This window comes from Macaca mulatta, chromosome 1 (genome assembly GCF_049350105.2).
Source record: "Macaca mulatta isolate MMU2019108-1 chromosome 1, T2T-MMU8v2.0, whole genome shotgun sequence".
Classification (NCBI taxonomy): Eukaryota; Metazoa; Chordata; class Mammalia; order Primates; family Cercopithecidae; genus Macaca; species Macaca mulatta.
The window spans coordinates 12,779,963-12,792,900 of NC_133406.1; the positions used below are offsets into that span (position 1 = coordinate 12,779,963).

Genomic DNA, 12,938 nt, shown 5'->3' on the forward strand with positions numbered 1-12,938 from the left:
GTTCTTTGATAAATCTCCATATTGTTTTTCATAGGTGTTGAACTAATTTACAGTCCCACTAACAGTATATAAGCATTCCCTTTTTTCCACATCCTTGCCAACATCTGTTTTTCTGTTTTACTTTTTAATATGATACTGGCAGTATTTAGAAGCTTTTAGTGACACACAGGTTTCTGTCTCAGTAGTCTTTTAAAGGTTATAAATATGTACATGTCAACTTTGTGAACCCATCCCCTACCACAATTAAAATGTTTTAAAGAAGTAAAATATGGTGCTTTATAAAGTCAACAATTTAAGAAAAATTTATAAGAAATAAAAAAACTCAAGCGTATTGTTTAGGGATGCATTACCAGAAAAAGAAAAATTGATAACAAAAACGATTTATTTCTGCCTTTAGGGAAAGGGAGATAGATGTAATTAAAGAGGAGCTTAAAGGATACTGGCAGTATTTACTTCGTTATTTAATTATATATATATAATTATATGTATATATTATATATATATCAGTAGATAAAATATTTTTAAAACCTAGAGAGCTTTTTGGTTTGTATTTTTTTCCTGTTTAGGGGCTAGCATTTGAAGTCTTTACAAACATATTTCAGACTGCGGGGGAGCGGAAAGAAAAAAATAGAACTCGCTGTCTTGTAAGTAGTAAGTGAGAGCAATGGAATGAAATTTGGGAGTTAGTGATAGGATCCTAGTGAGTCGGACAGCAAAATAAATATAACTCTAGAGCCAAAATTCTGATAATGATCACTTATCTCAAGATAATATAGCCCTAACTCTGTTGAAGGGAGTCTGGGGACACATTTATATTCCTAGGGAGGGAGAATGAGAATGAAACAGCTTGCAAGGACCGGTTTCCATTTTCTGACCATTACTTGCATATATTCCTCCTATGGACCATATAAATAACCTTTAACAGGCTGAGACCCATTTTTTGTTTTTTGAAAATTTTAGTCGTAAGTTCATATGCAGTTGCAAGAAATAACACAGAAATCCCATATACTCTTTATCTGTTTATCCCAGTGGTAACATCCTGTAAACATGTAGTTCAGTGTTATAACTGGGACATTGACAGTGATAGAATCTACTGATCTTACTCAGATTCTCCCAGTTTTACTTGTTTTGTTTGTGTGTGTATGTATTAGTGCCAGACAATCTTATCACATACATAGGTTCATGTATTCACCATCACAGTCAAAATACTGAACAGTTTCATCACCACAGATATTCCTCCTGTTGCCCTTTTACAACCACACTATTTCCTTCCTACCCTACCTATCCCACCTTCCATCCCCTACCCCAGTCCCTAATCCCTGGCAACAAATAATATGCTTTCCATTTCTAAATTTTTTTCATTTAAAAAGTGTTCTGCAAATGGAATCATATAGCGTGTAACCTTTTGGCTTGCTTTTTCATTCAGGATAATTCCTGGAAGATAAATCCAGATTGTGCATATCAGTCAATGAGTTCCATTTTTAATTTAGCCAAAGATTGTTTTATGGAATTTTGGGACTCTAAATTCACTTCGGAAATACCAATTTCTCTTCTTGGATTAGCAAATAATCTTTGAATAGTGGATAAGATCATAAAGTCTGATAGATTGGGAATAAGTTCCATTTCTACTCTGGAAAAATTACTATAAGGCTGCTAAACCTTAATTTCCTTATATGTAATATGAAGATTATAATACCTCATTCATAGAATACTTTTGAAGAGGAAATGAGATAATATAAAGCTCTTAATACTCTGCCTATCATGTAAGCGTTCCATAAATGGCCGCCTAAAGGAAAGATAAAAAACATGGGTTACTACAGCAATATTATTACAGTCTGTAACTTCTAGGTTAGGTTGGGAAGATATTGCCTTCATATTCCAGTGGCCACTTGGATTTCATATATGTTTAAGTAGAGGAAGGAGAATTCAATAATCTTCAAGTGCTAAAGAAAAATGTTCTTCCAAATGGGTATAGCTGATCTTTCTATTGTTTTTTTATTTCATTGGCCACAGTAAAAAGTAAATTGACTGCTTTAATATTATATCTTAATCAGCAAGTACTGGCTAATTTGAACGAATAAATTACATCTTTATATAATAGTGTAGATTTGATAAGGTTGAAACATCAGTAGTTTACATATTTTAAATTATATAAATTCTAGGTCACTGGAGTTCTGGATGATTGCTTGTGTGACATTGACAGCATCGATAACTTCAATACCTACAAAATCTTCCCCAAAATAAAAAAATTGCAAGAGAGAGACTATTTTCGTTATTACAAGGTAAGGTTTTAATTTTGTATTCTGTTGATATCAAAGGTTTATATGTGACCTTTATGATCCCTTTGGAAATCCATTTCAGTTCCTCTCAGCACCTTGTGTTTATCTTTCATCATTGAATTTATTGTGTATCGTAGTGAAAACTTATCGATCTTTTTAAACAGTACAAATCTTAGCCCCCTTCCTTTGTACGGGGAGTTCCTCATTTTTCAGTTTTGGTTTTGAGGCAGAGACTCCTGTCTCTACAGAAGCTGAAAATGCCACAGACTTATTTTGTCAGCCTCTCTTATAATATAGTTCTGCCATCTGGACACACCTACTCAGCCTTTGGGTTGTTCTGATGGCAGTGTGCTAGCATTGTTAGCAGCGCACAGTACCGCAGCGGCATCTTTGTTGGACCTCTTTCTGAAAGGGCTGGCAAAACAGGCTGAGACTTCAGGTAGACCACTACCAATAGTAACGCTCCAGAATTGGTTCTTAAATCTAATAATAGTCTACTCTAGACCTTTACAAAATAACCAGTGATAGTTTAAAGGCAGCAGCAATCTTTAAATATAGCAGTAAGGCAATATTCAAAAGAACAGTGTTTTAAATTTTAGAACAACATTTTATTTTGTTTTATTTTACTTTGTTTTATTTTTTATTCTTCTTATTATTTTTGAGACGAGGTCTCACTCTGTCGCCCAGGCTGGAGTGCAGTGGCACAATCTCAGCTCACTGCAACCTCCACCTCCTGGCTTCAAGCAATTCTTCTGCCTCAGCATTCTGAGTAACTGGGATTACAGGTGTGCGCCACCACACACAGCTAGTTTTTGTATTTTTAGTAGAGACAGGATTTCGCCATATTGGCCAGGCTGATCTCAAACTCCTGACCTCAGGTGATCCACCTGCCTCGGCCTCCCAAAGTGCTGGGATTACAGATGAGAGTCACTGTGCCCGACCTAAATATATATATATTTTATTATTTAATAATATATGTATGTTTTTGGTTTTGCTTTTATTAGAGACAGAGTCTTGCCATTTTTGCCCAGGCTGATCTCGAATTCCTGGCCTCAAGTGATCAATCGATTGATCGATCTATCTATATTTTTGTTTCCTAGGCTTAGGTCAGCTAAATTAATTTTTTTTTGTTTTTTTTAGACAGAGTCTCACTCTGTCACCCAGTGCAGTGGTGCAATCTCAGTTCACTGCAACCTCCGCCTCCTGGCTTCAAGCGATTCTTCTGCTTCAGCCTTCTGAGTAGCTGGGATTACAGGCGCGCGCCACCACACCTGGCTAGTTTTTGTATTTTTAGTAGAGACAGGGTTTTGCCATATTGGCCAGTCTGGTCTCAAACTCCTGACCCGGTGATCCACCTGCCTCGGCCTCCCAAAGTGCAGGATTACAGGTGTGAGTCACTGTGCCCGGCCTAAATATATATATTTTATTATTTAATAATATATGTATGTTTTTGTTTTTGCTTTTTTCAGAGATAGGGTCTTGCCATGTTTGCCCGGGCTGATCTCAAATTCCTGGCCTCAAGTGATCTCTCTCTCTCTCTCTCTCTCTCTCTATATATATATATATAAAAATCTAGTTATATATATAATATATATGTTTATATTATATATATTTTTTTTCCTAGGCTAAATTAAGTTAAATTTTTTTGTTTTTTTTTCAGACAGAGTCTCGCTCTGTCACCCAGGCTGGAGTGCAGTAGTGTGATCTCAGCTCACTGCAATCTCCGCCTCCTGGGTTTAAGCAATTCTGTCTCAGCCTCCCGAGTAGCTGGGATCACAGGCGCCCACCAGCATAGAGATGAGGTTTCACCATTTTGGCTAGGCTGGTCAAATTAAATATTTTTGAGGATTAAAAAAAATCTAGTATCTTGTGCAGAAAGATAACAAATAAGAGAATTAAAGATTTTGGGACACAACTCTCTTTCTTGTCAGCACCAGGAATATCCAAAAAAGGTGATGGATGTTTCTCCTCTATACAAAATCCTTTAGGAAAGCATATTTCATGACTTTATTTCAAAGAGTAATCTATACCTAAATAAACTATTGAGTGTCTGTTACTCTAGGCATTTTACATACAAATAAGACATGTGCTGCTGCTTTTTTTTTTTTCTGGAGGAGTGCACCGTTCCTGGAAGTACTGCAATACCAGGTCGATGCGTGGAGTGGATGCAGCAAGCTCCTATTCCATCTCCCTACTCCAAAAATCCATAAATATGTTGTTCTCGGATAGAGGACGTATCAGATAGTAAACTGATAAGAACAGATGCTACACTTGATCTTAGCCAAAAGGCCAAGGAGCAGTGGGAGAGACAAGTGCTTCTTTAAATTCCCACCACTAAATCTGTAAATCTAAATGCATTTGTAGCTGCTTTCTCTTGTTTCTTTTCTACCATTACATTGAACTATGTGAAATTTTTACTTTTATATTTCAAAAATGGTTGAACGCGCCAGTGTCATATGGCTCAATGTAACACAATGGAGGAAGTGTTTCTTGTATCAAAGACCAGCTCTTCACAAGGGGTCCACTTCACATCTCTACATAATGTTATGTCCCTCACTCTTTCACTCCTTCACTTTGGGTTTGTATCTTCTGTTTCTTTATCCCTAGCAGGCTTGCTCAATGGAAGTACTCCAATATTTGAATGTTTGAATGAATATCTCATTTAATCTTCACACCAAAATTTTCTCAATATTAGCCACATTTTTCAAACAAAGAAGTAATAGTTTAGATATTCCAGGTAGGGTATTTTTGTTGGCTAACAAACAGAACAGAAGTTTTATTAAGAAAAGATGTGGAGTAGCTAACAAAATTGAAAGATAAGCTGAGGAAGCGTACTTCAGAAAAGATAAAACTAAAGCTGGAACTAATGACCATTTTCTTTAAGGAATCACTGGAATTTTGTATCAAATTAACTATTTTCCCATATTTTCCAAACTTTATGCAAGAGTTGTATTTCTGTCCAGGTAGAGTCATATGACCCATTGGACCAAAAGAAGGAAGGACACCTTGGTTGACAGTCTCATTTGCATGAGTGAAAGTGGAGTCATTGTTTCCCAAAGGGAAATTAGGGACTGTTACCAAAGAAGGAATAATGGAAGTTAGTTAGGCAGAAATGACAATGTGGCTCTTGGCTACTCAACAAACTCTCTCATTCTTCCTCTTACACGTGCGGTTTGAAAACGTTCTGATCAACACAGTGAACTTATTCCATATGCAACCAAAACATACTCATACCCTCTCACAGGGGAGGGTTAATGCTGTGATCTAGTTAATGCATTCAGCTGTAACTCTAGGATATTTGGGTGATATCTACTCCTCTTTTTGTTCTGTCAACCTATAAAAGAAAGAAAAAGGAATATACTCTACCTACAACAGTGGCAAAAAAAAGTAAAGCTTTAAAAAGAAAAAGCTAAGAGAAGGGGTTAATTTAATTTATTATTATTATTATTATTATTATTATTATTTTTGAGACAGAGTCTTGCTCTGTCGCCCAGGCTGGAGTGCAGTGGTGCGATCTTGGTTCACTGCAACCTCATCCTCCCAGGTTCAAGTGATTCTTCTGCCTCAGCCTCCTGGGTAGCTGGGACTACAGGCCCGCACCACTACACCTGACTAATTTTTATATTTTCAGTAGAGACGGCATTTCACCGTGTTGACCAGGCTGGTCCACAACTCCTGACCTCAGGAGATCCACCCGCCTTGGCCTCCCAAAGTGCTGGGATTATAGGCATGAGCCACCGTGCCCAGCCAAAAAGAGGTTAATTTTAAACACATACCATGTACATACTTATGATTCAGCAAGCAAGGTGGAGGTAACAGTCCACCTTTACGCAGTTGGGCAGTTGGCTGCTGTAGCTGGTGTTTCTGACTTCTCTTTTTTGCTTCTGATTCCATTCCTTTATGCACTAAATATTTATTGAATGATTAGTTTGTGTCAGGTACTATGGATACAGTAGTGGATAAGACAAAACTTTTCTGATAAGAGAGACAAACAGTAAACAAACAATAAAATATAATTTCAGATGCTTATAAGGTAAGTTCTATGGAGAAAAGTAAAGTAGGAGAGAATGAATATTGGGGAATTGGAGGGTGGGAGAGGTAGGTAGCCCTACATTAAAGAAAGGTATTTGGGAAAATAAGGTATCTATGCTAATGTGACATTTGAGCAAAGTCCTACCTAATGCGAAACAGCCATCAGAGGGTTTGGGGAAAGAACATTCCAGGGAAAAGATGTAGAATACCAAGTAAATGATCTTGAGATAGAAATAAGCTTGGTGTGTTGAACGGGCAGAAAGCTGGTATAGCTGGAGGAAAGGGAATGAGAGGGAGAGGTGGAAATATAGGTAGGGACCAGGTTTAAAAAACAGTAGGACCTTATTGACCATGTAAGGATACTGGATCTTATTTTAAGCAGGATAAGAAACTACTAAAGGCATTTTTGTGCAAAAAAGACTGTAAGGGTAGAAGACAAGAAATAGAGGAACCATTTAGAGGAACCAATAGAGGAGACTATTGTGTTAGTTCATATAAAAACAATACAGATTTGGGATAGAATGCTAGAGCTGAAAAATGTAGAAAATGATCAAATTAGGGTTGTACACAAAAGGTAACACTAGCAAGCTTTTCTGATGGATTGAGTGTGAAGTATGATGATAGAAATGAATCAAGGATGATGCCTAAGTTTTGAGTGCACATGTACAAGTGCAAATATACATATATGTAAAATCATGACCAAATAGATTTTATTCCAAGAATGCAAGGATGATTCTTGCATTGATGTTGATCAACAAAATTCAATATGTGCTCCTGATTTTTAAAATAATAAGAATGATGTATATTTCTTAATATGATGATTTCAGTCCTAACATCAGCGTACCTAACATGTCTTGCATATGGGGAAACACTAGAGGAATTCTCAGTTAGGTCAACAACCAAGACAAGGATACCCACTATCTCCATTAACTGTTGGATATACCGTCTGACACAGTCAAATAAAAAAAAAAACAACTATCCAATGTGATGGCTCTGATTTAAAAAAAAAAAAAGAAGAAGAAGAAGAAAGAAAAAAATAACTAGAGTCATAAAATTTTATTTTACTTTTTTTTGTATAAATGTAAGGGGTACAAGTGCAGTTTTGTTACATGGGTATATTGCCTAGTGGTGAAGCCTGGGCTTTTAATGGAACCATCACCCGAATAGTGTGCATTGTACCCCTTATGTAATGTCTCATCCCTTACTCCCCTCCCACCCTTCTTTTTTTTGGAGACAAGAGTCTCACCTTTGTTGCCCAAGCTAGAGTGCTGTGGTGTGATCTCGGCTGACTGCAATCTCTGCCTCCTGGGTTCAAATGATTCTCCTGCCTCAGGTCTCCCAAGTAGCTGGGACTACAGGTGTACGCCACCATGCCTGACTAATTTTTATATTTATAGTAGAGACGGAGTTTCACCGTGTTGGCCAGGTTGGTCTTGAACTCATGATCTCAAGTGATCTGCCCACCTTGGCCTCTCAAAGTGCTAGGATGATAGGCATGAGCCACCATGCCTGGCCCACCCCACCCTTCTGAGTCTCCAGTGACTATTACTCCACATTCTATGCCCATGTATGCACATTGTTTAGCTCCTCCTTATAAGTGACAATGGAGAGGCATACAGATTTTAAAGGAATAAGTATAACTATTTTCATTGATAAATGAAAAAAGTTGTCTGGGCATGGTGGCTTCTGCCTGTAATCCCAGCACTTTGGGAGGCTGAGGTAGGTGGATCACTTGAGGCCACGATTTCGAGACTAGCCTATCTAACATAGCAAAAACCCTGTCTCCACTAAAAATATAAAAAATTAGCTGGGCATGGTGGCGTATGCCTGTAATCCCAGTTACTGATCGGGGGGTGGGCAGAGGCATAAGAATTGCTTGAAACCGGGAGGTAGAGGTTGCAGTGAGCCAAGATCATGCCACTGCACTCCAGCCTGGGTGACAGACTCTGTCTCAAAAATAAAAAAATATAGATACATGAAAAAAGTTATATGTAAAAAATGCAAAAGAATCAATAATAAAATGAAAAACAATAAAACATATATCAATATAGCAAGCCATAAACTTGATATACAAAAAAATCAATATCTTCATAAATGTAAATAATAACCATTTAGAAGTTGTAACAGTAAGGAAACCACCATTTACATTAGCAATGAAACCAGGCGTGGTGGTGCATGCCTGTAGTCCCAGTTACTTGGGAGACTGAGCTGGAAGTATCACTTGAGCCCAGGAGGTCGAGACAAGCCTAGGCAACATAGCAATACTACTGACTCAAAAAAAAAAAAGCAAACAAAATAAAACAAAAAATGTATTAGCAATAAAACAGATAAGGTATATAGGAATAAGTACATCAAGAAGTACGCAAAACCTAAAGGAGGAAAGCTTTAAAACATTCTTGAAAGACACAAAAGTAGATTTGAACAAATGGAAAGATATCCTTTGTAGCTTAACAATTTTAATTCTCCCCTAAATAATATGTAAATTTAATGTGATCCTGATAAAAATACTGAATTTTGGCTTGGCACAGTGGATCACACCGGCAACCCCAGCACTTTGGGAGCCGCGATGGGTGGATCACTTGAGGTTCGAGACCCACCTGGCCAACCTGGTGACACCCCATCTCTACTAAAAATATAAAAAATTAGCCAAGCATGGTGGAGTGTGCCTGCAATCCCAGCTACTCGGGAGGCTGAGGTGGGAGAATCGCTTGAACCTGGGAGGTGGAGGTTGCCGTGAGCCAAGATCATGCCACTACACTCCAGCCTGGGTGACAGAGCGAGACTTCATCTCAAACAACAACAACAACAAAACCTAAGTTTTTGTTTATTTTCCTGGAGCTAGACAAGTTGTCACAGGTTAGGTTCTCTGAGAAGCATATTCTGAGACAGTGATAAGTGTACAAGAGCTTAGTTAGGGACTACTGTTGGGACCAACAGTTTGGGGAAGGCAGGGAATGAGGATTGGGCAAAGGGAGAAGTCAAGCTGTGATGCCTCAGTGGAAACCTCAGGTAAGCCTGTGGGGAATTCTTAAGATGGAATAACACTTCCGAGTTAGTTGTCCCCATTTGGGGCAAGAGGTCTAGGCCTTTATATCTCTCCATCAGTTGGTCATTGGATGAAGGCCACCATAGGAAATAAGGATCCAATCTTGGGTAAGGGGGCTCTTTTCACCCGAGGTTGTCTACCTGCAACATTTCCACAGCTGGGGTAATTATAACCCCTTTATTCTTGAAGGGTGATCTGAGTAGTATGGTACAGTGTCTACCACAGTCCATTCCTTGCACTATGTATTTCTTTTGCTGAATTAAAAAATTAGCGTAACATTTAGCAGCTTAAAACAGCAGGGCTGGGCATGGTGGCTCACGTTTGTAATCCCAGCACTTTGTAATCCCAGCACTGGTGGATCATTTGAGGTCAGGAGTTCAAGACCAGCCTGGCCAACATGGTGAAACCCCATCTCTACTAAAAATACAAAAAAATTAGCTGCCAGTGGTGGCGTGCAACTGTAATCCGAGCTACTTGGGAGGCTGAGGCAGGAGAATCACTTGAGCCTTGGAGGCAGAGGTTGCGGTGAACTGAGATCGTACCACTGCACTCCAGCCTGGGTGACAGAGCGAGACCCTGTCTCAAAAAAATAAATAAACAAACAAAAAAAGACTGAAAAGATGCCATTTCAGGAAGACCTAAAGAGTGAGAAAGCAAGCAATGTGGATATCTGGGGAAAGAGCATTTTTGTATGAGGTAAAGATCCAGCTTCATTCCTGTGAATGTGAATATCCAGTTTTCCCAACACTTTATTAAACAGAGTGTCCATTCCCGGTTGTGTGTTCTTGGCACTTTCGTCAAAAATCAATTGACCGTACACACTTGGGATTCTTAGGTTTATTTCTGGGCTTCCTAACTTGTTCCATTGGTTGATGTGTCTGTTTTTATGCCAGTACCATGCTGTTTTGATTACAGTAACTTTGTAATATATTTTGAAATCACAGTGTGCAATGAGTCCACCTTTGGTTTTTTTGCTCATGATTGCTTTGGCTATTCAGAGTCTTTTCTGGTTCCATACAAATTTTACGATTGTTCTTTGTTTGTTTGTTTTTGTTTTTTTGAGACAGGGTCTTGCTCTGTTGCGTGGGCTGGAGTGCAGTGGCACAATCATAGCTCACTGTAGGCTTGAAAACCTTGAACTGTCCTCAACTGATCCTCCCACTTCTGCTTCCTAAAGTGCTGGGATTACAGATGTGATCTGCTGTGCCTGGCTGGATTGTTTTTTATATGTCTGTAAAGAAATGACATAGGAATTTTGATAGGAATTGCATTGAATCTGTCGATCACTTTAGGTAACATGAACATTTTAACAATTTAATTCTTCCAATCAGTGAATAGGGGATATCTTTCCACTTATTTGTGTCTTCAGTTTCTTTCATTAGTGTTTTAGTTTTTAGTGCATAGATCTTTCACCTCCTTGGTTAAATTTACAACTATTTCATTTCTTGATGTTATTGTAAATATGATTGTTTTCTCAATTTTGGGGGGGATTGTTTATTGTTAGTGTACAGAAATGCTATGGACTTTTGTATGCTGACATTGTAACCTGCAGCTTTGCAGAATTTATCACCAGTTTTTTACTGGATTTTTTGGTGGTCTTTAAAGTTTTCTATGAGATCATGTCATCAGCAAACAGATATTTTCATTTCTTTTTCTATATAGATGTATATTATTTCTTTTTCTCACCTTATTGCTCTGACTAGAACTTCCAGTACTATGTTGAATAGAAGTGGCAAGAGTGGGCATTCTTGTCTTGTTTCTAATCTTAGAAGAAAAGCTTTTCAGTTTTCACCATTGAGTATGATGTTAGCTGTGGGTACATGACCTTTATTATGCTGGGGTACATTTTTTCCATACCTTATTTTTTGGGGGTAGTTTTTATGAAAGGATGTTGAATTTTGTCATATGCTTTTTCTGCATCTATCAAAATAATCATGTGGCTTTTGTCTTTAATTTTATTAATGTGTATTATTTTTATTGATTTATGTATGTCAAACTACCCCTTGTATTTCTGGGATAAATCTCACTTGATGATAGTGAATGATCTTTTTAATACGCTGTTGGATTTGGTTCACTAGTATTTTATTGAGGATTTTTGCATTTTTGTTCATCAGGGCTGTTGTCCTGTAGTTTCTTTTTTTTGTTTGTTTTTTGTTTTTTGTTTTGGTAGTGTCTTTGGCTTTGGAATCAGGGTAAATACTGGCTTTCTAAAATGAGTTTGAAAGTATTACCTTCTCTTCAATTTTTTTTGACAAGTTTAAGGATTGATTGCTATTCTTTATATGTTTGGTAGAATTCAGCAGTGAAGCCATGAGATGAGGTCCTGGCCTTTCTTTTTTCTTTTTTTGAGAGTAAGTCTTGCTCTGTTGCCCAGACTGGAGTGCAGTGGCACAATCTTGGCTCATTACAACCTCCATCTCCTGGGTTCAAGTGATTCTCCTGCCTCAGCCTCTCGAGTAGCTGGGATTATAGGCCCACACCACCCCATCCAGCTAATTTTTGTATTTTTAATAGAAACAGGGTTTCACCATGTTGTTCAGGCTGGTCTTGAACTCCTGACCTGACCTCAGGTGATCCACCTGCCTTAGCCTCCCAAAGTGCTGAGATTACAGACATGAGCTACTGTGCCCAGTGCCTGATCTTTCTTTGATAAAATACTTTTTATCGAATCAATCTTCTTAATTATTATTGGCCTATTCAGATTTTCATTACTTCCTTACTCTGGCTTTGGTAGGCTGCATGTTTCTAATAATTTCTTCATTTCTTCTAGGTTATCCAATTTATTGGAATATAGTTGTGATTAGTAGTCTCTTTTTCTTTAACATCAGTTGTAATGTCTCCTCTTTAATTCTGATTTTGTTTGCATCTTCTCTTTTTCTTTGTTAGTCTCTTTTTGTTTGTCTGTTTTGTTTGTCTTTAAAAAAAAAACTTTGGTTTCATTGATTACTGATTTCTAGTTTCATGTTATTGTGGTCAGGAAAGATACTTCGTATGATTTCAGTGTTCTTAAATTTGTTAAGACTTGTTTTGTGGCCTAACGTGATCTACCCTAGAGAATGTTCCATATGTACTGAGAAGAATGTATATTCTGTCACTGTTGTATGGAATATCCTACAAATATCTGGTAGGGCAATTTGGTCTAAAGTGTAGTTCAAGTTCAGTGTTTCCTCATTGATTTTTTTTTTTCTGTCTAGAGATCTAATGTTGAAAGTAGAGTATTATGTTGCAGTTTATCTCTCTCTTCAAAGCTATTAGTATTTGCTTTATATATTTACATTTTCTGAAGTTGGGTGCATGTATATGTAGTTTTTGTAACTTCTTGATAAATTGACACCTTTATCATTTGTAATGACCTTCTTTGTCTCTTTTTACATGTTTGACTTAAAGTCTATTTTGTCTGACATACGGATAGCTACCCCTGCTCTTTTGGTTTCTAGTTGCATAGAATATCTTTTTCTATCTTTTCAGTCTGTGTGTATCCTTAAGAGGTGAAGCAAGTCCTTTATAAGCAGCATATAATTAGGTCTTATTTTTTAACCCATTCAGCCAGTTCATGGCTTTTGATTGGATAATTTAATCCA

The 12,938-nt window shown here is 37.5% G+C and overlaps 1 protein-coding gene and 1 non-coding gene across 5 annotated transcripts in view; one reads left to right on the plus strand and one right to left on the minus strand.

Moving 5' to 3' along the window:
• Positions 1-12,938, plus strand: part of ERO1B (endoplasmic reticulum oxidoreductase 1 beta) — a 68,282-nt gene that overhangs the window by 10,110 nt on the left and 45,234 nt on the right. For all 4 annotated transcript variants that reach the window (XR_003730345.2, XR_013416001.1, XM_015126968.3 and 1 more), the window contains exon 2: positions 2,163-2,282. Coding sequence is in view for 2 of the 4 variants with exons in the window: in XM_015126968.3 (XP_014982454.1) it covers positions 2,163-2,282 (120 nt within the window). In the remaining 2 variants the exon portion in view is untranslated. The remainder of the gene's footprint in view (positions 1-2,162; positions 2,283-12,938) is intronic.
• On the minus strand, positions 4,391-4,580 carry LOC114674705 (U2 spliceosomal RNA). Its single transcript, XR_003725825.2, has one exon. It is a non-coding gene; the product is annotated as a U2 spliceosomal RNA (small nuclear RNA).